General features: G+C 38.6%; 1 protein-coding gene across 1 annotated transcript in view; it reads left to right on the plus strand.

The window, feature by feature from the left end:
* Nucleotides 1-21,785, plus strand: part of EPHA3 (EPH receptor A3) — a gene marked incomplete at its 5' end in the record, with an annotated part of 145,659 nt that overhangs the window by 109,922 nt on the left and 13,952 nt on the right. Inside the window, 4 exons of the mRNA XM_010144924.1 lie at nt 4,133-4,194; nt 6,443-6,652; nt 17,512-17,661; nt 19,605-19,798. Coding sequence (XP_010143226.1) covers nt 4,133-4,194; nt 6,443-6,652; nt 17,512-17,661; nt 19,605-19,798 — 616 coding nt within the window. The remainder of the gene's footprint in view (nt 1-4,132; nt 4,195-6,442; nt 6,653-17,511; nt 17,662-19,604; nt 19,799-21,785) is intronic.

The raw sequence follows: 21,785 nt of genomic DNA on the forward strand, positions 1-21,785 counted from the left end.
AATAGGGGTGTTGGTTTTAGAGTCCCTACCCAGCTTTCCCATGGCAGCCTGCCACAGTAGCCTCCTCGATGCCACCCAGATCCTGCATGCTTTTCCCCTTTGGAGCAGCTGGTGGGGTTTGGTGCTGGTGATGATGCCTCATTTAGGCAAGTTCTGACTCCTATTGCGTGTGCTGCTGATTGTCCTCTACCTTGAGGTGGAAAGGAAGAAGTAGTTGGTAGTAGAAAAGATGGATTGTATGAAGTACCAAAACCAGCTAGTTCTGCAAGACATAAATTCAGAACTACACTTTCTAGATTTCCATTGCAGCAGAAGTTTAATGATCAGATTTATCTACCAGCAGTAGTTATTAAGTGGGAGATCAGCAAGACTTCATGAGACATTCTTAAAAAAATATTTTTAAATCCTCTGAGATTTTTCAGAGTAGTGCTAAAAATCAGTAGGATGTTTCCTAGTTCATCCTAAAGGATTCTGCTGACAAAGCAACTCCCTGCCATTTCAGTGGACTGCTTGGAATGTGCTGAGGACGTTTCCAGTTTAACTAGGTAGAATTATACCAAATACTCTTTTGTTGAGTGAATGGTTTTTGAGGAATCTTCTTTTTAAAAAATTGCATGGTTCAAGGTTTCACAAACATAGACGGGTATGAAAGAACTTCATAGCTTACTGCAACAAATTATCTGAAATAAAAAAAGACAAGCATTTGTCTAAAAATAACTAGTAAGGTGTGTAAAACTCTACATGTTATGAAGAGATATAATTGCAACAATAATGCTTTCTATAGGTGTGATTCATGCAAGTCTATTTTGCTGATTTAAATAATGAAGAAGTTATTCTTCAGCTTAAGTCTCAGAGTCCCAGTAAGAAAGGGACTGCCTGTATAAATTCAGGTTATCTCCTGCTTTTTAATGATACACGCTTTGTACAGTTAGAATGAGATTTGCAGTCCCAAAATTACTTGAAACATCAGCATCAGCCTGTATACAGCTGAGCTAAAAACCTATTTTGTTACATTTTGTATTCCCGTGGCACTTGAGAAAATAATCTAATTGCTGCGCATGCAGGAATCTGTGCATTGCTTTTGAATGTGCATTACTAATTTTGTCTATATTCTGTATAAGTGACTATTAGTGAGTTTGCTACTCAGCTGTATTCACAGCAGACTGCTGTCTGCTTGAGGGGGGTTGGGCATGCCAGCTGCCTATCGCATTTAAGTACGAGAGCAAGCTCTGAACATTTCCAGCTGAAGTCAATGAAAGCCGCAGGGATACAGCACCCTCTCCAGATAGCTTGAATACGGGAGTTGAGAAAACTGCTCTGGAACTATTTGTATATGTTTTACTGGGTAAAATTACATGGCATAAATGCATTTTAATATTCTGTATGGTGATAGAAGGACTAAAATGTGTAGGGGTTTGGTTTTCTTAAACCAAATCAGTATACTGTAATTACAAATCAGTAAGTGTTCATATATTTTAATGACAGCTATTAAATCACACTCAAAAGTGTTAATTTAGTATAGAGTCAGTAGAGAGCATGTGGAGCATTTGCTGGACCACTCTCAGTACTGGTAATGCATGATAAACAGGCAGCATGACCTTTCTTCATTAACCAAATTATTTTTGACAGGTGGCCCTTAGCAATGATCTAGCTTTTCATACTAAGCAAATCTTCTGAAGCAGCTCCTAATAACTGCAGTTGTCAAAATTCTCGTAACAGGACCATTTGGGAAGAGAATTCTCAAGCTGGGGTGGTTTGCCAGTAGGGTAACCCACCAGCAGTATGAAGGAGGTGAACCCACCAGATAGGAATTCAGTCCTTTGTTCCAATGCAGATTTGTTCCCCTGCTTCACATCGATTTCTGCTGCTGCACGCTGCTCCTGGGCATGCTGTAAGCAGTAGTCTTAATAACCAGCACACATGTTCTGCTTAGTTTACTAATATTTTACAGCAATTTGTAGCATGTTAATGTAATAAATTTCTGCAACACTGTTGACACAAGTTGTTATCGTGTATAAACGGCCCTGCTTTGATGAATGAATGAAGGAATGCTCCTTTGAAAGTGCACTGTGTTGCTTCAGAGCATATGCTTCTTATTATGGACATGTTTCCAACCAAACAAGAGTGAAACCCTGTACTTGGGGCTCTCTAAAGTTGGGTGAGCAAGACTGGAAGATGCTCCCTTACTAATTTGAAAGACATTTCTTCTTACTCTAATTTCAGTCTTTCATGGTGTCATAAAATTCACTGAGTTTATACAGAAACCAGGCAACTGCCTCCTGGTTTCAAAGATCTATGATAGAAAGTTTTGGATAGCCCCATTTGTACGCTGCCTGTTACTTGCAAAGTCCAGCAGCATCTTCTGTGCATTTAACAGAAATGCCTTTGTGTTAATGTTACACAGAGACACAAGGTCCTTTTCCATTCACTGCATATTTCTTGCTAACAAGAATAAGGAAACAACTTCTTTTCTTTTCTTCTTTTTTTCTTTTTTTGTTAGATTTTACATTGGTAGGTCTTTTATCTGTACCATATCCTGTATAAGTCAAGATTAATGTTTTGGATAAAGAGTTTGTTCCTACTAGTTAATGGGTGGCAGAGACAATTACCCATTAGTGTGACTACCACAGTATAACACATCATTTGCACAGCAGAAAGAAGGTTAACCCATTAATCAATGCAAAGAGGACAAAGGATTTTCTTCTTATTATATTAAACTCATTCTTTGAAATTAGTGTTTCTCTTCCATAAATTTCTGTTTTTGTTAGCATTTACTTTGTTTTTTTAAATGGCCTTCTTGCTTATGATTATACTGGGTACCTCTTTCAAGCCTCATGCTGTTCAGTTTTAAAAGCTAAAATACCACCATGCCTGCTATACAACATGCAGGTCTTTGTCATTCTTTTATGGGCAGATGCCTTCTTGTATTATATATGAAATAATAATTCATCTCCTTAAATAACTTCATGTTCTTACCTACCTTTCTCTCTACCACAAAGAGAAAATAAACAAAGCTTTATAAAATATTATGAAATAATAAAATCCTTATGATGGTAAAATATTAGCGGGGCAATGACCTTTGTCTAGGAACTTCGCTGTAATCTCATTAATTTTTGTGTTCATTTCTCTCCAACATGTCAGAGTTGCTTGTAAAATCTTGGTTATGTGACAGATTACTTTAGGGTGGAAAGAATGGTTTCACAAAATTATCTGAATCTGTGAAGACAAGTTTTGAAAGATATTAGAGGTCTTTCAAGGGTGCGGCGTTGTTTCTTTAGAGCATGCCGCTGCCCTGTGGATGCTTTGTATTTGGCCCCCTACATTGTGCTTGGCAGGAAGGGAGGTTTGTGTTATCCCTGATCCTGTCGCAGAGGGAGGCAGGACCGCCTGGGAAGAGGGCTGACTCCCAGCACTGAAGGTGGCTGTTACAGATCTGCTTTTCTTTCCAATGCTCTGTATTACTTTCATTCTGCACTTTCCCTTCCACCTCTGTCCTCACCCCAACATTTCCCTTGGTTTATGCTAGGAAAATTGTGAGTTCTACAATTTAAATGCATCGTAAATACACTCCTGTGGGAGAGGTTTTTTGCAATTGCCTCTACGTATGCTATTTAATCTCTCCCCTATGGCAGTGTCTAGAAATGTATTGACTATGCCCATGCAGTAGAGCACTGTTCCACATCTCATTTGGACCAGGGCACCTGTGGAAAGAAACTGCTACTCCCTCCACAGCAAGCGCCCAGTTCCCTTCCAGAGGCAACCTAGGGGTAGATGCGTGGCAGAATACAGCTACTTCATTGCATAAAGTCAATGGTTGTGTGAAGGATTATATTCAACAGTGATTGATTAGACAGCATATAATGAAAATGCAGGATGCTTCCCTTCACTTCTTGGGACTTGAGCTGCTAAAAATCATGTCAGTTTATGCTGAAATGACTCTTTCTCTTGGTGTCAGTAGAATCACAAGTACCTTGTGCACAGACCTGGTTTTGCCCATGGTTCTTTTGCTTTCTTTCTAAATGTAAAATTATCCTTGGGATTTGGAAGATTTGGGCACATTTCTGAAATCCTTGTTTTTTACTGATCATTATGTATTCATTTTAAATGCCTGACCCCTGTAATATATTTGCAGGTAAACCAGTTATGATTGTTACTGAATATATGGAAAATGGTTCTTTGGACAGCTTCCTACGGGTAAGTGCAACAGAGAACTACACGGTGCACGACTGGCTCTTGTTCTGAATTTCTTATGAATTTGCTGCCACTGCACTCTGATTCATCATCAGCTCTTGTTGCTTGGTATTTCATTATTTCCATTTGGTTTCATTGTGGTGTGCTCAGAAAGCCAGGTAGGGATCTGCTAGTCCATTTTGTCTGCTTGCAGTAAGTATTATTCTGTAATGAAGAACATCAGTAAAACAAAACAAAACAACATTCTGGCAGACAAAAATGGAAATTGTTTATCTTAGGGCTGAATTACTACTATAATGCAGTTATGCTTATTGGATGGCAGCCGGTATATTTTACCGAGTGATTTTCAAAGTGAAAGGATTTGTGGAAATTTTATCAGTAAACCGGTAGTACTGAGCCAAGAACTGTTTCCCTAAATGTGAAAAGCTTAGGGAATAACCCCATATCTCAGGGTGTTTGAAATGTTTTGCTAGCAAACTTTATTGGCCTGTTTTCTTTCCCCAACCTTAGACATACTAATACGGTTGTTGATTTATTTTTGTTTTCTGTCAAAGTTGGTAGCAAGCCTAAAAAAATTTGAATGCTCCCTCTGTCACCAAGATTTACTTGTGGCAAAACAAGAAGTGTAGCAGAAATGAAATCCCATCTGAGGGGAAACACTAGTTTAATTTTAATTTGTTAGGGCAAACTCAGCTATGGCTGGGACAGTGCTTTGGTTCTGCCACGGTTGAATGACATTATCCCCCAAATTCATAACACTGAACTAGATGTTTAACCCCAAAAGGGGATATATTGTCAACCTTAGTTTCAGTACGTACTATATATGTTATGATGTTCATTGGAGCATGTAAAACACATATAAATAATGTGTCAGTATATCTGAATGAAATATATCTGTACTGAACTATATATATTTTGTTTAGGCTGAAAATCCTTGAAGAAAGTTCTGAGGAAAGGAGAATAATTTCTGGCTCTAAAAAAGAGTTGTTCAGCTTGTTCATTCATTTCATTGTGATTGTTTGGTTTTTTTTTTACTACTCTTGTGTGGAAACATAGATAAGAACTTTGTCACTTGTTAGCATCACAGGCAATTCAGGCCATATAACCCTTTTTATAAATGCCTTTTAAAACTAGGTAGTTTCCTTTCCCCACTGCCATTGAAAAGCTATCTGAGCATTTCATTCCTTTCGTTGTTAGAAACTTTATTCTGATGTCTAGCTAAATCTTTTCCAGATTCTGTATAGATCCTCTTGTGTTGGCTCTCGTTAGAGAAGGTTTCATAACAGGGAACTGCTGAGTCTTTATAATAATGAATTTCTTCATGAAAGGGAATTCTGAGAGACTCTTTTAAGCATCTGCTGTGCCATATATTTGTCTAATGTTTACAGTGCTAATATTGCTCCTAAGTATATTAATCAAAAATTAAATTAATGGAATCAGTCTTGCTGTGAGCTCACTCCACATGGCAGAGCCAGCTCCCATGTATTTAATAAAATTCTGGAAGAAGCAGCAGGAAGATCTGGAGACCTGCCCATGATGATACTTCTACTGCACTGGGGGATTGGAGAGCTGCAGTAGAATGTACTGTTGTCCTGTTGTCTGTGTGTCCATATGTCAATATCAAAACCGGATGTTAACAGCATTAGTAAGAACTGGGAGTTTTAAAACGTGTCTGGAAGTAGACAATTAGAAATATATGCAACTATTGTTTTCTAGGGTAAGTCATAGTGTGTATAAGTGATTTTTGTGTTCCTGAAGTTGAAAATTTGTTTAAATTTAATGGAATTTGAAAGCTGCTGAATCAGATCAGCATTTGCTTTTGTTAATAAAATGCTTGTATAATAGAAAACTTCCATTAGTCCATTGGGTAAGGCTGGGATTTTCACTAACAGTTCCTATGGCCCTTTAGGGGAGTTAGACATTGTTTCCCTAATGTCCTGACACTCCAGTCTCGTGAGTGTACACAACTTAGATTTATGTGCCAGTTTCACACGGGTCCCATGTAGGAAATTAAAGTGCTGATGACAGCAAGAATGGGAAAAATGAATTTGTATCTATCTGACTTGAAAATCTGTCCCCTTCCCTCAGCTGATTGGAAGATTATCCCCAAAGTAGTTCCATGTGTGGCATTTGAATCAAGACCCCTGACTCATGAGCTCTTCACTTGAGGAGCTTCCAGGGTCTTTATCAAAATTTCTGTGCAAGGAGGAACATGAACGTTCTCTGAAATGACATTTCAAATGTTTTCCAGAAACATGATGCCCAGTTCACAGTCATCCAGCTAGTAGGCATGCTTCGAGGGATCGCATCTGGCATGAAGTATTTGTCAGATATGGGTTATGTCCATCGAGATCTAGCTGCTCGTAATATCCTCATCAATAGTAACTTGGTATGCAAAGTATCAGATTTTGGTCTCTCTCGTGTACTGGAAGATGACCCAGAAGCTGCTTACACCACAAGGGTGAGTTTCTGTGTTTGTTTATCCTCTTAAAATTCCTGTTGGTTTTAACAAAGTTAGACTGAAATCTGAGGGAGCCCCTGAGGCTTCTACTTGGTGTTGCAGAGGCCATCCAGTCTTGCATGCCCAGAGATGTTCAATAAATCATAAACACATCACTGCTATTTTTTTAATTCATGTCTCAGAGCAGTTAGAAGGCAAAAAATATAGTTTCTGTTGGTAGATTTTTTTTTTAAATGATGCAACGTTCATGGCTCAGTTTCTTTCTGCTAGCTGTGTAAAGGAATGAATCCACAATTAAGATCTAAGCGGGTTTGACAAACAATGAGCTGAGATTTCATGTGAACCTTAAGCAGGTCTTGTTACACTGCTGATTTAGCTCCCTCCCAATAAAAAAAAAATCCTATTCTGCAATATGTATTTTTTTAAACCTTTTTGTGTCTTTTACCTTTTTGTGTCTTCTGGTATAATGGGACATATGTCTGATTGGAGCATACTGGTATCACTCTTCTGCAAGTGAGTATTAGTTATATCTGCAGCTGTACCCCTAACTGAGTACAAACTTGAGTAAAACTAAAAAAAAAAAAAGAAAAGAAGAAAAGAAATCTTGCTTAACATTGTAATAAACCTTCTGTAGTTTCTCCTTCTTATATATGTGTACAAAGTGGTACCCGTCTCTTGGGAGATGTAATGATATCAAGGAGGAGGTCTTACCTCTGTTTTGTTATGAGATAGGGAACTTTTATCAGATACGGGACTGCCCATAGTGTAGACTGCTGCTGGTTTCTTTTCTGGATTTCACCCTGCATGAAAAGCTACCTTGAAACTACACTGTTAGCTTAGAGCCTTAGAAAAGCCACATCTCCTAAATTAAGATTTGCTGCACTTCTGGTTCTCACTTGAATAACACTTCTGCTTTCTTGTGGAAACCTTAAAGGCATACGTTTAGCTTTGCTTAGGTAGATACCACACTGAGATGTCTGGTTGTTCACTTTAATTCTATTGTAGTGGTTTTTATTAAGTTTAGAAAAAGTGGCATTAATATCCAGTATCTTAGTCAAGTGTAATTTACAGTGATGCCTAGCAATCATCTCCTCTTCGCTGTACAAACCAGATTACAGTAGAATGTATCAGCAAAATCTTAATATGGGTTTTCTAGGGCTTCCTTCATTCCTGATAACTGACAGAGGCCATCAATTATTTTGGTAGTTTGCATACTATATTCTTCATGATTGAAAGAAAACAACATGTCACAAATGAGTAAAGAAATTCAAGCATTTTATATATATGTACATTTATAGATACACACTTATCAATCATACCTTCATAACTTACCAGGCATAAAGACTCTATTCCTTACTTGACCTTTCAGTGCTTTCTTTGACCTTTGATAAGCTTTGGCATGTTGTTAGAAATATGCAATATATAGCACTTCAGAAAACTGTCCACAGAGATCTCTCATGGTTAATACAAGGAGACATTAGTAGGAGAAAGCAGTTTTCATGCTCAGTATAGGTGCAGCATTCATAAGTAAATATTAATATAATGCAAGAGATCCTCAAGAGAAAATTGTCTGTAGTTCAGCCAGAGGTGTATTGCCTTGTCAGATATGCTTGCTTGTCCTCTTAAAACCTCCTGTGAAAGTAATGGGTGTTACCCATCCCCAAGGTAAACAAGTTTAGATACAGTATTTATCTAGTTTTCTGTTTAACTTCCCTCCCCGAGGATGTATGCCTGCAAGCTAAGGCAATTACTCCGTGTCCTACCAACACTGTCCATAGGCAGTGATCAATTTCCCCTTTAAAGCAGCTGCTTACATGCATGGCGATTACTGTCCTCTTCACGCACATCCCTCCATTCTTTTATTTTCTAAGCAATTTTCCCAGACTTACTATTCTTGCTGGTCTCCTTCAGACATTTTCCTTAAATGCGATGCCCAAAATGGGATACTAACCCTAGCACCAAGCATCCCATATCTATCTCATGTTTCTTTCACATGCCCTTTCTGTTAGTACCTTAATGGGTGAGAAATATCTATTTCTTCTCCCACCCCCAAGCACAGCTTTGACTCATGTTCTTCTGATCAGACACATACCTCTGCCAGGCTTCAAAGTTCTCTTATTCCAAAATAAATCTAGGCATGCTAATTAACCTATAATTTAGTAATGACATTTTGTGTACTCGCTTTAAGAGATTAAGATACCTTTGAGTATTAGTTGACTTAGATGAAAATGTTATGTAGGGAGGAAAAATTAGCTCCCCATCAAACTGCATAGTACACAGCAGGGAAGGGAAGTGCCCTTCTCTTAAAATGAAGCATACATCAGTGACTTATATCCCTGGGTGTCTAGGACAAAAGAGGGTGCACAAGACATCAGTATTTCTAGCCAGTGTTACATGTGAATTTCCTATAGCCAAGTGCAGTGTTGAATTTTTCGTTTCTTCCTCTCCTTCTGCCACTTATTTTCTAAGCCTGCCTGCCTATTTACATTTAGATAGTGAAATCGGATGGAAAGAAACTGTTTTGTAAAGTGTAAGCATCTGTGTTCAGTAAACTCCATCTGGCATTTATGGTGTATATGCAAATGGCTGCACGAAGATGCTCAGATAATTGAAATATTGAAATACAACCTAGGACAAGCCTAATTTCCTTCAAAGTAGTTTATGAATATACTTCTGTCACATCTTGACTGTGAGAGGAGGATAAGGCTATTTGCTGTTCATCTTTTTGCTCAAGTTTATTTTGAAGTGAAACTAGTATACACATCCGGGTAGTGGATTCCTGGGTTATGTTTGGTGACCAGCTTGAACAACTGGAGACCATGAATATGAAACAGACCACTGGCAGAAAGCTCAGCAGTTCATATTCCTGCTCTAGTATACACATCCGGGTAGTGGATTCCTGGGTTATGTTTGGTGACCAGCTTGAACAACTGGAGACCATGAATATGAAACAGACCACTGGCAGAAAGCTCAGCAGTTCATATTACTGCTGCTTAGTCATATCACAAAACAGAGGACCATTTCCTAGGCTGCTCCTAGTGCCTGTTGCAAGCACAAATTGTAGAATCAGAGAACAGTTTGGGTTGGAAGGGACCTTCAAAGGTCATCTAGTCCAACCCCCCTGCAGTGAGTAGAGACATCTTCAACTAGATCAGTTTGCCCAGAGTCCCGTCCAACCCGACCTTGAATGTTTCCAAGGATGGTGCACCCCTCTGGGCAACCTCTGCCAGTGTTTCACCACCCTCACTGAAAAAATTTCTTCCTTATATCTAGTCTGAATCTTCCCTCTTTTAGTTTAAAACTACCACCTGTTGTTCTATCACAACAGGCCTCACTAAAAAGTCTGTACCCATCATTTTTATAGGCCATCCTTTAGTATTGAAAGGCTGCAATAAGGTCTCTCTGGAGCTTTCTCTTCTCCAGGCTGACCAACCCCAACTGTCTCAGCCTGTCCTCACAGCAGAGGTGCTCCATTCGTCTGATCATTTTTGTGCCCCTCCTCTGGACCCACTCCAACAGATTCATGTCCTTCTTGTGCTGAGGACTCCAGAGCTGGTCACGGTACTCTAGGTGAGGTCTCACCAGAGCAGAGCAGCGCAGCAGGATCCACCTCCCTGCTGGCCATGCTTCTTTTGATGCAGCCCAGGAAACAGTTGGCTTTCTGGTCTGCGAGCACACATTGTCAGTTTGTGTCCAGCCTTTCATCCACCAGTACCTCCTATATGACAAAACCAAGACAAAAATAGTGCTGCTTTTTAAAATAATGATGTCATCCCAAACAGTTTCATGCCTTTATAAGAAAAGCATTAGAACTACTCAGTAAGATCTTTGAAAAGACCAAAAAAAAAAGAAAAAAAAAAAAAGAAATCCAAATTATAACCGAATTCCAAACATTCAAACAGTAACAAGTGCACATTATATTATGGGTAGAGACTTTTGACCCCCCCTTCACCTCTTACCACTCCCAGTTCTCCATTTAGTATCAATGGTATTAGGGAAATTTATAGAGCTAGCTGCAAAGATAGATGTTTTATCCATTTAACCTCCTCTTCTATTTTCTGCCTGTACATGTCAAAGCCTGAGAAGAATTCTGTTGCTTTTATTCATTATTGCTATTCAGGAATGATCTACCCCTAAAAGCCCAGTCAGCCCTTCAGGCTTTTAATACATGCCTCTGACTGGGTGAAATTTTATGTTGTTCTGTTCTCAGAAGCTGTGTCTGAAGCTTTGCTTAAAGAATATGAACACGTATCCTTTTATATATCAATAATGTATGTATCCCTTTATATATTAACACATAATCTGTGATATTTGTGCTACTGCTCTCGTACTGCTCTGAAGTGCAAAGATCATAGGTGCATATGTAAAATACAGGGAATCAGCAGTTGCAAGAAAACTTTGCTACCTGACAGGGTCATTTTTTACCTCCTAAATTATTGTCACTGACCTGATACCACAAAAGGCCTTCAGCAGCCTGTGGTCTGCCTGCTTACAGAAGCAGAAGCCAGCATGTGAATCAGGCTGACTGAGTGTTTGGATTTTTTTTTTGGTCTTGGTTGACCTTTACCTGACAGGGTCATTTTTTACCTCCTAAATTATTGTCACTGACCTGATACCACAAAAGGCCTTCAGCAGCCTGTGGTCTGCCTGCTTACAGAAGCAGAAGCCAGCATGTGAATCAGGCTGACTGAGTGTTTGGATTTTTTTTTTTTTTTTTTTTTTTTTTTTTTTTTTTTTTTTTTTTTTTTTTTTTTTACTGAGCCGTTGTGCTGAAGGTGATGTACTGTAATTATCTGCATTCTCTACCTATTCACTTTTAATTCTAAGGCCAAGATTGTGGTGAAATTGTCATTGTCAAATTGATCTTTTTTGTTCTTATTATTTTTAGATGTCTCTATGACAAGTAGGTGGACTAATGACACATTATGAACTGGAAGTAAATTTAAGCCATCACACATGTACAAGGACTGTGATTATGGCTCTCAAAGGCATAATATTTGGGTAATCAGTAGAAAAGCTTTGACTATTTAAGCACATAGTTGGATACATCACTGATGTTCATGGCATTTCAATCTAAAACATTGTCCGGTTATTATATTTGCATGGTTAACTTCTCATTAAATTTACATCACTTCAAAAAATATTGTGCTTTGGCCAGTATTCTGGTAGCCTGTGCGCCCAGGTAGCGGTGCCAGAGCAGGGAAGGCATGGCAAGGCACTGCTCCAATGTGCGCCACAGGGAAAGGTACACAGGTTCTTCCAGTTATACACACGCTATTGCAACTGGTGCTTGACAGAAATTTGTCGTGGTTCGTTTCTTCCTTATATATGCAAAACATGGTAATAGAGTTTGAGCTTATTGAAGGGTAGAATGAAAAAGGAAACAAAACCCCACAGATTCTCTTGTCTGATAAGCACAAAGGAGAGAAACAGTGTTCTGCTAGTGTTTACCACTGGAGGAGGAGATAATTTCAAGATATAATATACATTAATAAGGGACGAACAAGTAGCATCAGGCAATTTTCACGTGCTAAGAGGGTAAATCAGGCTTATCTCACATGAAACCATCTTGTTCTGTACCAGTAAAATAGCTCCTGAACTAGCCTAAGTCCGCTTGTAATGAATTAACGTCAGGCTTTTACCTTCAGGATTTCCTGCAAAGATCTTCTAATAATTCAGTTAGAATCCATTTCTCTTGATTCTCCTCTCACCAGGCCTGTGGCTTAGGTGCCTGTGGCAGTCACCCTATGGCAGTTTATAAAATCAGAATATTGGAATGGGTTATGAAGGGCTGGAAACAGCTGTCTGGTGCTGGAGTACCAGACATGCTAAAAATAAATTGAGGGCTTCATTGACTTTAGATGAATTATGCTGAACTGTACCAGCAGGCCAGATACTGTAGGAGTCACAGCTTCATTTAGAACAGATAAAACTTTCAGTTACTGCTGGCTCACTATTTTCAAACCCTGAGAGTGGTCCTCTGATCTGGACTGCCTGGGATTTTGAGCTACAATAACAAACTCCTACAATTTCTAATACTAATGCTTGATTTCTGCTCAAACAGAGGCAGCTTGTTTGGCTTCAGGATGAGAATGCCTTTAAAGGCAAACCATTACAAAAAATACATAAAATTTGTATTTATCTTCAGAAAATAATCAGTAAATATATTACCAGCAGCTAGTGACGCATGCACAAGTAGATTTCTCTTTATAAGCCTGTACCAAATATATTTGGGCAAATCTTTTTCCTAGACATGTCTATGATTATATTTCATCATGATAAGTCTCAATAGTACTAGTTTTGAAGGGTAGGATCCCAGTAATACCAGCCAATAATATTAGAATTTCAGATTTTCCAGCGAAGGATAAGCAACAGAGATGGCCAATAAAGAAGATTACATTGCGTGAAAGCCTAATGGACATACAACACATAATTAACCCCGCCCCCCCCAAAAAAGAACGAAAAAACAAAAAAAAACAACACAAAAACCTGCAGGATTTCTTAGCACTTTCATTATAGCATTTTACAGAACGGTATCGTTATACCCATTTTAAATATTGGGAGACTGGGGAAAGGGTGTAAAAAGCCAACAGATGAGCAAAGAAACAAGTCTGAGAGCTTAAGACAAGTCTCTGAAGCTTCACAGCTTCAACTGTATAGTCTAGAAGAAAGTGTTTAGTGTAACTGAACATGAAAGTAAATTGTGTAAGATCTCTTTGATCCTACCACAGGATATTGTAAAGAATACCCTGATTTCTGGCAAAGCAGAAAATTGAAGAGATGATAAGTGTTCAAATGAGATGTATATTTCACGAAAATGGTGGGAGAGAATTGCAAATGGATTTTTTAATGCTGAATGATCATGGATTTGGAATGTCAAAATAGGCTTTTTGATTTATGGCAAACCTTATAATTTTCAAAGGTAATGACAATAAGAAAACATGCATTTAATTTCAAATGATTCTTCTGATTTTCTGCATATATTGATATTTGGACATCTGCTAAAATGTGCATGTTGCATAATCATTTGGGAGGAATTGATTTTCTATAAAGATGCTTATTTGTCTAAAAAATATTTACCAGAACTTTGTTTTTTGGCTCTTCTTGCTATGAAATTATTGACAAACTGAGTCAACAAAGTCCCCTTTTAAACACAAAGAGAGGATTGATGTTTTTATGACAAATGGGGTAGCAGAATAGCAAAATTGTAGTTTTACACTTAATTCAGTGTCAGTTGATTTCTTTTTTAGCTATATTTTAATGCTCTCCTTATTTTACTCTCATTTGTGGTAATGCTACATGTATCTATAGGCTTGTGTAGAGTTACAGCTGTGACTTAGCAAAGAAATTTGTTTCCTTGTACTAGTATCTATGGTTGAAGTACCTTCATTTTGCACTAAAAAAAAAGTCAGAACAACTTTTGTGTCATTGACTTTATAACATTCCGTACCCTACAATAAAGCTGTCCCAAAATGTTAGGAGACTAATTAATGTCATTTTGTGTAAATGTGCTTTTCCAATTGTATAAATTATTTTTTCTGTAAGATTATAAAGGTAAAGACCTTCTATCACATATGATATTTCCTGCCCTTGCCTAAAGTGCTCATATTCTAGCCACAAGCACATTTTTCCATGTGACATCTGGGAATTATTTCCCTAGGGATCAGCATGAAGGGCTTCATTTTCAAATCTTAACTTGAAATTTAAAAAGTGAGCCTGAAGCCACCAACAGAATTTCAAATTTTTTAGAGTAATGTTCTGAAAACTCTGAAATTATACTTCTGTGTTTCACAGAACCAGCCATTATGCTGGTGCAAGGAAAATAATGTCACTAGTCCCTGCCTCGAGAACTCTCTTACATGGCATGTCTCAGTTGTATGTTGTGCCTTCCCTCTGTTCAAAATGTAGCCGAAGCAATTGCTGGAGAATGAGGCCCAGCCGGGCTACATTTCCATGAACCTACTGACAAGACCTCGCTCCGTGTCTCAGTTTATTTTGAATTGGATGCCACAGTCTCTTTCCCAGCAGGGCTGATGCCTCTGGGCAGAAGGGGAGGGATCAGCAGAGATGAGAGGAGGCTTGGGCATTGTCTGAGATGGCAGCAAGGATTAACTGTTCCCTCTTTTACATCACCACCTGCCAAGGAATTGGAAACCTTTTTTCTCGAACCAAACACTAGTGTTGGTCTGGCTTGGTCCCTGCTTCATACTCTCCTGTGGGAGTGCTGGCAGGGGAAGGGAGCTCAGAAGCCTGCACCAGCCATGGGGCATGGTAGTGGCCACTCATGTCTGGGCTCCAGCAGCTCCATGAACTGCAAATTCCATTCCAAATGTGGTCCGCAGGGTTGGGTGTGGTCTGTAAAATGCTCTGCAGTTTATGTATCACATAGCATAGAGGCAGTTTTGCCCTGGCTGTTGAACTGAGCTGGGACAGGTGAGCACCCTGTGGGCAGGTCTGCTAGTGTCCTCAGCATGCAGCCTGGGCTTCCCCAGCCCACTCTTCTGTGCAGGCAGCTCTCAGGCACCTTGGCCTTGCAGCTGTGGCTGTAAGCCTGCTCAGTTTTGCAGGTGACTACTGAGCCTGTAGTATGAGTGGGAGATGTTTTATTAGGAAGCTTTTTCTGTTCGTGGTGGTGGGGTTTGTTTGTGTAAGTTTAGGACACAGCTTTCCCCCAGCATTGACATTCTTTACTAAAAGTTCATTCTACTAGTATGTATAGAAAAAAAGTTGACAATTTGGGATTGATTTCTTTATCACCCCCACATCTAAAAGTATAAATGGATTTGTTGTGAAAACACTAGGACACTGGAGACCTTTCCTTGTTCCTTGGCTGTGCCTTGGACTCACTGAGGGACCCTGGACATTTGTAAAGGGAGTATAATGTTTCTTGTCAATAGAGTATGAGGAAAGCAAAATATTTTTTGTGTTCTTAGTACTGTTATGGACCAGCACTAGGAATTGTGAATAAATTTATAAAGAATAGGAAATACTATGTACTTTTTGTGACTAAAGAACATAATCTTATGGATTCCTAAGAGAGAGACATCGAACTCTTCAGTCCAGCTTCTGTAATGAAACAGTGGTTTCAAAACCTGCTATTTATTTTCCAGGTCCTACTTGATGGTCCACAAGTAATGTCAAAATTCAGTGTTTCCCTAATTTTAAGGATTGTATGTGAAATTAAGGTTTGTCTTTTCGTTAGGATAGGGAGTCTGCTAAATAGGATGAGATCCATAAAAACTGTATGCCAAGAGAAATTCCCTCTCCGACCTTTGCCAAGGTCTGAGACATACCTAGTGACATTTTGGAGGTCTAAATTGTAGCCTGAGTCAGGCCTGCCTGGGTTGCTTATATTTGATTTGTGCAATATCAGCCATGAAATTGCAGATGCTTAAGCTCCAGTGTATTTAGACTGTATTTAGGTTTCCAATTAACACTAATGTCCACATTTCTATTGTTAACCAAGCTAGTTTATCTAAAGCTGGTGAGTGTATGGCTGCTCTCAGTGCTGGCAAACTTTACAGAAGTGTAGGCAAAGCATTAATATCTTTACATTTTATTTCTTGCTGGCTGTTCAGTGGAAGTAAGAGCACTCCCTTCCCACACAGGTTATTGTGAGGATAGGTGTATGACTAGCATAATGGGGGTTGCAGAGCTACCACAAATAGCTTGTCTAGTGTGACATCTTCAGAGAATATCCCTGAACATGCCATGTGTCTGTGGAACTGGAAACAATTTTAAGCTTTCCCAGTTTTCTGCATTCAGATATATTCATACCAGAATTACCTTAAGTAACAAGTCTTGCACCGCTGTCTTTTAGAACTTTATTTTCTTATGAGTGACTTGCAAATCAGAGTTTTAAAAACCTCTGTGAAAGCTGATGCCATTGGAAATTGTCTCTTTCCTCTAATTCTCATCCTGCAGAAACTCAGCCTGAGGCCTCCTATGTGCATTTTACTAATTTGACCTACGGTACCAAGTGGTGGCTGTAATCAGAGAGAGATGTTCCCCTAACTGCAATATTAATTGTAATGGTAGCTTTAATTCTTTTCAAGTTTGCAACATTTAATTATGGCTTTCTTCTCTTGTGGCTGTAAAAAATGTTTAAGACCACTTCCCCAGATGACATTTTTTGCACTCTTCCTTCTGCACAGATGACCCCATCCAAATCTGTCTGTCTGTGACTGTCTTGTGATGGCTTTCGAACGACAAGTTTGTGCATATGGTCACAGTTGGTGCCTTGTGCAATTGGAGGCACTAGTGAAAGAGAGCAACATTGTGGCCCTGCATTTTTCTTCAATGTCCTAAAAAACATGAGGTGAAAACATGGTGAAAACAGTGAAAACGTGCAGGTTGCAGACCCACAGGGAATTGACTTGAAATGCTTTACAGATAGAGAGCCAAATGCAGCCCTCCTGTGCTGTGCAAAGGGATCTGGAATATAGGCAAGGACCTCGTACTAATGTTTTCATCCTTAATGCTGTCCTGCCAGTTTCCAAACATTTTATAATTGAAAACCAGCCATACTTAACTTACCATTTATTATTATCTGTGCATATTATGCTACACATACATACGTATGTGTACATACGTGTGTGTATATATGTACATGCATATGATACTGTGTATACTATACTACAGATCTGTAGCTTCAGCAGATTTTGCACTGTAATGTATTTTACTCTCTATAGTGTACCAGGCGCTTTCATGACAAATGACAATAGCATTTTCCGGCTTATGTTGTTTTTTACACCATTATACTGGTGATTGGGAATCTCAGAGATAAAATAATCCATCTTGCAAAATTATATTAATTATATTACAGTCAAATGGACTGTTTAATTTTGTTTTGCTCCTAGGGTGGCAAGATTCCTATCCGATGGACATCACCAGAAGCCATTGCGTATCGGAAGTTCACATCAGCCAGTGACGCATGGAGCTATGGGATTGTTCTCTGGGAGGTGATGTCTTATGGAGAGAGACCATACTGGGAGATGTCCAATCAAGATGTGAGTATATTGTTATCTGAATTATGTTCTCAAATAAAGGATCAAGCTGTGAAATGAAGTGAAGCATAATGAAACCAGGTGGCTCTGAGTTTTTGACATTGAGATGGATGAAAATCTGTAAATCTTCCTGGTCAAGTAAAAGTTCTAATGAATTAACAAAAATCCAGTATCTTTGTAGCAGGGTATTTTGGGCCTCTGAAGGAACATATGAGAGAATTTATCATGCTGGTGGTTTTCTGTAGGATGATTTGAACAATTCCACAGCAACGAGGTCATTGCCTTTTACATGTGTTAGCTTACTGTCAGAAAGCCCTACTAAATTTCTGTTGATCCCCTTTGGTTCCGCTTGTATAATGTTCTATAGAAGTCTTCTGTAAATATCAAATACACAGAATAAATTGCTCTTGGCACTTGTGAAAAAGAAAAGCAAAGCGTTTCTACTAAGGGTTTAATGAAACCAAAATACTTCTGGAAGTAATCAACGGATAAAATAGAGAAGTAGAGTGATCTGATTAGAAGACGTCAGATACAGGCTTCTTTGCAACTTTAGCAAAATATCCAAGCCTGCAATCCAAATAATTAATGTATTTCTCCCAGTATTTTTGTAAGAAGCATAACATTTCCCCAAATAAGATTTTTCTGTATCTATTTTGGGTTCTTTTTCTGTTGTTTTATTAAACCTAGATTTATTCATCAGGATTTACTTCTAAACCAAATTTTCTGAAGTACAGTCACTAACACAAATAGATTTTCCAAGGAATTGGTATATATCGTTACTGATACTAAATTAAAAAAAGTCAGTAACATAGTTGTAGTCAGATATTTTCTATACTAATTTATGTTAAACAAGGAAAAAGAGACAAAAATTTTCTTTCAGATGAGTACCTCTGGAACCTAAGTCTCTGCAGAAAACAATGTATTTCTTTTAATTAGTCATTAATGTTTTTTCTATTGTTTATGGAGATGAATAAATCATGTTACATAGGCGGATACACTAGTGGAATGCTGGTAATAATATCATATTAAAATCAGAAACAGAAGGATTAACCTATTTATGTGCCTCTGCTTCGTGGCTGCTTAAACCATGGACTATTCTCCTGTCCCTGTTCTGACTGCTTTTTAATTAACTAGTCCAGATAAAAAGGAAGGACTAACAGAATATGGCTTTATCAATTTCTACTTAGAGTACATTGTTTTCTTATTCTTGGTGCAATAGGTACTGTAGGACTGATCAGGAGATGTTATATTGTAGTCAAAAGGTTGTATTTAAAAAGCTTCATAACCATGTAAATTCTGGGCATTTTTGGGTTTGTTTGTTTGGGGTTTTTTTGTCAATCTGCACAAATAGAAGACAGTTGAGACAATCTAGTCAAATTTTGTCAATCTAGATAAATGGTAGAAGAATTGGGCCTGCACTGCCTAACAGGAAGTGTACAGTTATCCTCATGGCAAGTTTTAACGTATTTTCTGGCCCTGTGAAGTCATTCACAAGACCTTCTATCTATCAGTTCAGAATGTTCCATGAGAGGTTGGTTTTCTGCAGAGTGCACCATCTATTGCAGAGTATGGAAAGCATGTGCTGTTGAGGGTGATCAGAAGAGAAATACTCAAGACCTTTTGAAATTTGGCATAGTTAAGAAAGCACCTTACTAATTGTAGCTTTTGTTTATGGATTTAGTTCAATCAAGTGTGAGTTTAGAAGATCCATTTTAGACTCACCTTCCTCAAAGTCACATACTGTATCTTAACTCCCCTTTCTGTATGCCTAATTTACTGCCTGGTTTACTTTGCAGATAAACCAGAGGCATTGCATGACAAGACAATGAGTGAATAAACACATTTGTTTAAACACAGAATGTCCATGTTAATGTGGTTCACAGAACTGATAAAAACAAGTTGATTTAAGTGCTTTTAAGTTTTTAAAAACTTTTATCTTTGTGCAGGTGATTAAGGCTGTTGATGAAGGGTATCGCTTGCCACCTCCTATGGACTGCCCAGCTGCCTTGTATCAGCTGATGCTGGACTGCTGGCAGAAAGACAGAAACAACAGACCCAAGTTTGAGCAGATTGTCAGCATCCTGGATAAACTGATCCGTAATCCCGGCAGTCTGAAAATTATCACCAATGCAGCAGCAAGGTGACATATTAGGTCTTACGTTGCACATAAATAAATGTCTTTGATTTCTTCATCTTCCATAATTAGAATTGTTTACTTTGTTCACCCACTTCTTGAACTTTTAACCATAGCTGTTCGTAATCTTGAAGGCTAGAGAAAGCTTCCTAACTATCCCTTTGGGAGAAGGATTTAATACTAATACTATTTTTATTATTGCTCTTATTTTTATTAATGATTTGCTATTATTTATTAAAATTGTGAAAAGCTGTTATGATAGGGTTATGAAACCCATTGCAAGATAGATTGAGCAGAGGTTTATGAGGAAAACACAGACTGCAGATTTGGCCATCATGTGATCTTCCTTTTCCTTCTGACCTTAGGTGGTGTTTTAAGTGCTTAGTGTTTCATAGGCTACGGCTACCCACATTCCTAAGTATCTTTCTGAATTGGGTCCAGACACATATCCTACACTCTTATGCTTTGCTCTGACAAGTCACCTTATCTTTAATCATATGAATAATGTTTTTTGCTTTCAGTAGGACTCCCAAACATAAAAATGCACTTACATTCCCCATTAGATCAATGCCTTAACTAGAAATTCATTTCCTACCTCTGCAAAATTCCTGATTGCATTAAAACCATTCATTTACAATCCTGGTTATTCAACACACTCTGGAACATCACTGTGATGAGATCAGAATTATCTCATTGAGAGAGAGTAACTGAAGAGTGTGTTGACACCTAAGAACTTAATGAGGGTGTGGTGAAATAAGAGATTTGGTTAAGTAGGGCTTAAGTGAATCAGTTTGTATAATGCACAAAATGTCATATTCTTACTGAAGTGATGTAAAAGATGTAAAATTGCTTTTAACATAGATATAAGTGCAAAATCCTCTGTCCACAAAGCAGGTGGTTAGGCAGAAATGCACTCTGCTTCTCTGCTGCAGCTTCAGACCCAGGTCTTGGAGGGTATTTCGGAGGGCAAGAGACTAGAGTCTGACATGAGGCAAGCTTTGGAAAGGAACACAGCAAAACATTCTTCTCAGACCTTTACTTGTAACTCAACACACTTCTCACCATGGCAATCAAATGGGAAGGTGCGGAATGGAAATGGACTAAAGGCAGTGGGAAGAACTCCATTGATACTGCAGCCTGCTGTGCAGGTGACAGGGACCTTGCCTCCTTTTTCTGGCCCCTGGCATTGTGTTGCATCCTGAGCTAGAGGCTGGCCATCCTAATTACCTTCTACTCCCACTTTAGAGACAGGAAAAGGAAAGCAGAGATGGGAGGAGGAAGGCAGACATAGTAGTGGGCTTTGCCTTTGAAAATATATAATGAGAGAAGACTGCTTGCACAGTAGTTATGTGTCAATAATTTAATTGGTGAGTGTTTAACACATAGTAAACAAACATGCTTACCAAAGCAATTATTTCAAGTACCTGCCAGGTAACAGTTACAAAAAACAAAAAAGAAACTTTTTTTTTTTAAAAACCCCAGGCTGTTTAAACATTATCTTCTCTGTCAAGTGCATTTCTTCTAAACATCTTGCACTTCTATTTGGCAAATGATTGATGCAAATAATAATTTTGTAAGGATATACTGCAGCTATCTGCTGAATAGGGGAGTTGGGAATCATGACTATTGTGTTTTAGTTTGAGGATTTGATTGCAGAAACCAATGCTGCATATTTTGCATTCCAAACAGAAGCAAAATGTCCTTCCGATTAGGGAGTTGAACCAAAGCAGAGCTGAAAACATTGTTGAACCATCATTTCCAGTCACATGTTCATAGGCAGTAAAGGCTGATATCCTCTAATGGAGACCGAATTCAGTCTGAGTACTGTTTGCACCTGCTGGGTTCTGTGCTGGAGCACCACCATGCAGTATTGCTCTCTCCCATCTCTCTCTTGCTGTCTTTGCTTTTATTTCATTATATGCTTTACTGGCACATGTATCAGCGGCTGCACACCAGTTCCATGATATCACGCTCTTTGCTAATGGCCCCGAAT

This window comes from Buceros rhinoceros, unplaced genomic scaffold, assembly GCF_000710305.1.
Source record: "Buceros rhinoceros silvestris isolate BGI_N320 unplaced genomic scaffold, ASM71030v1 scaffold6241, whole genome shotgun sequence".
NCBI lineage: Eukaryota > Metazoa > Chordata > Aves > Bucerotiformes > Bucerotidae > Buceros > Buceros rhinoceros.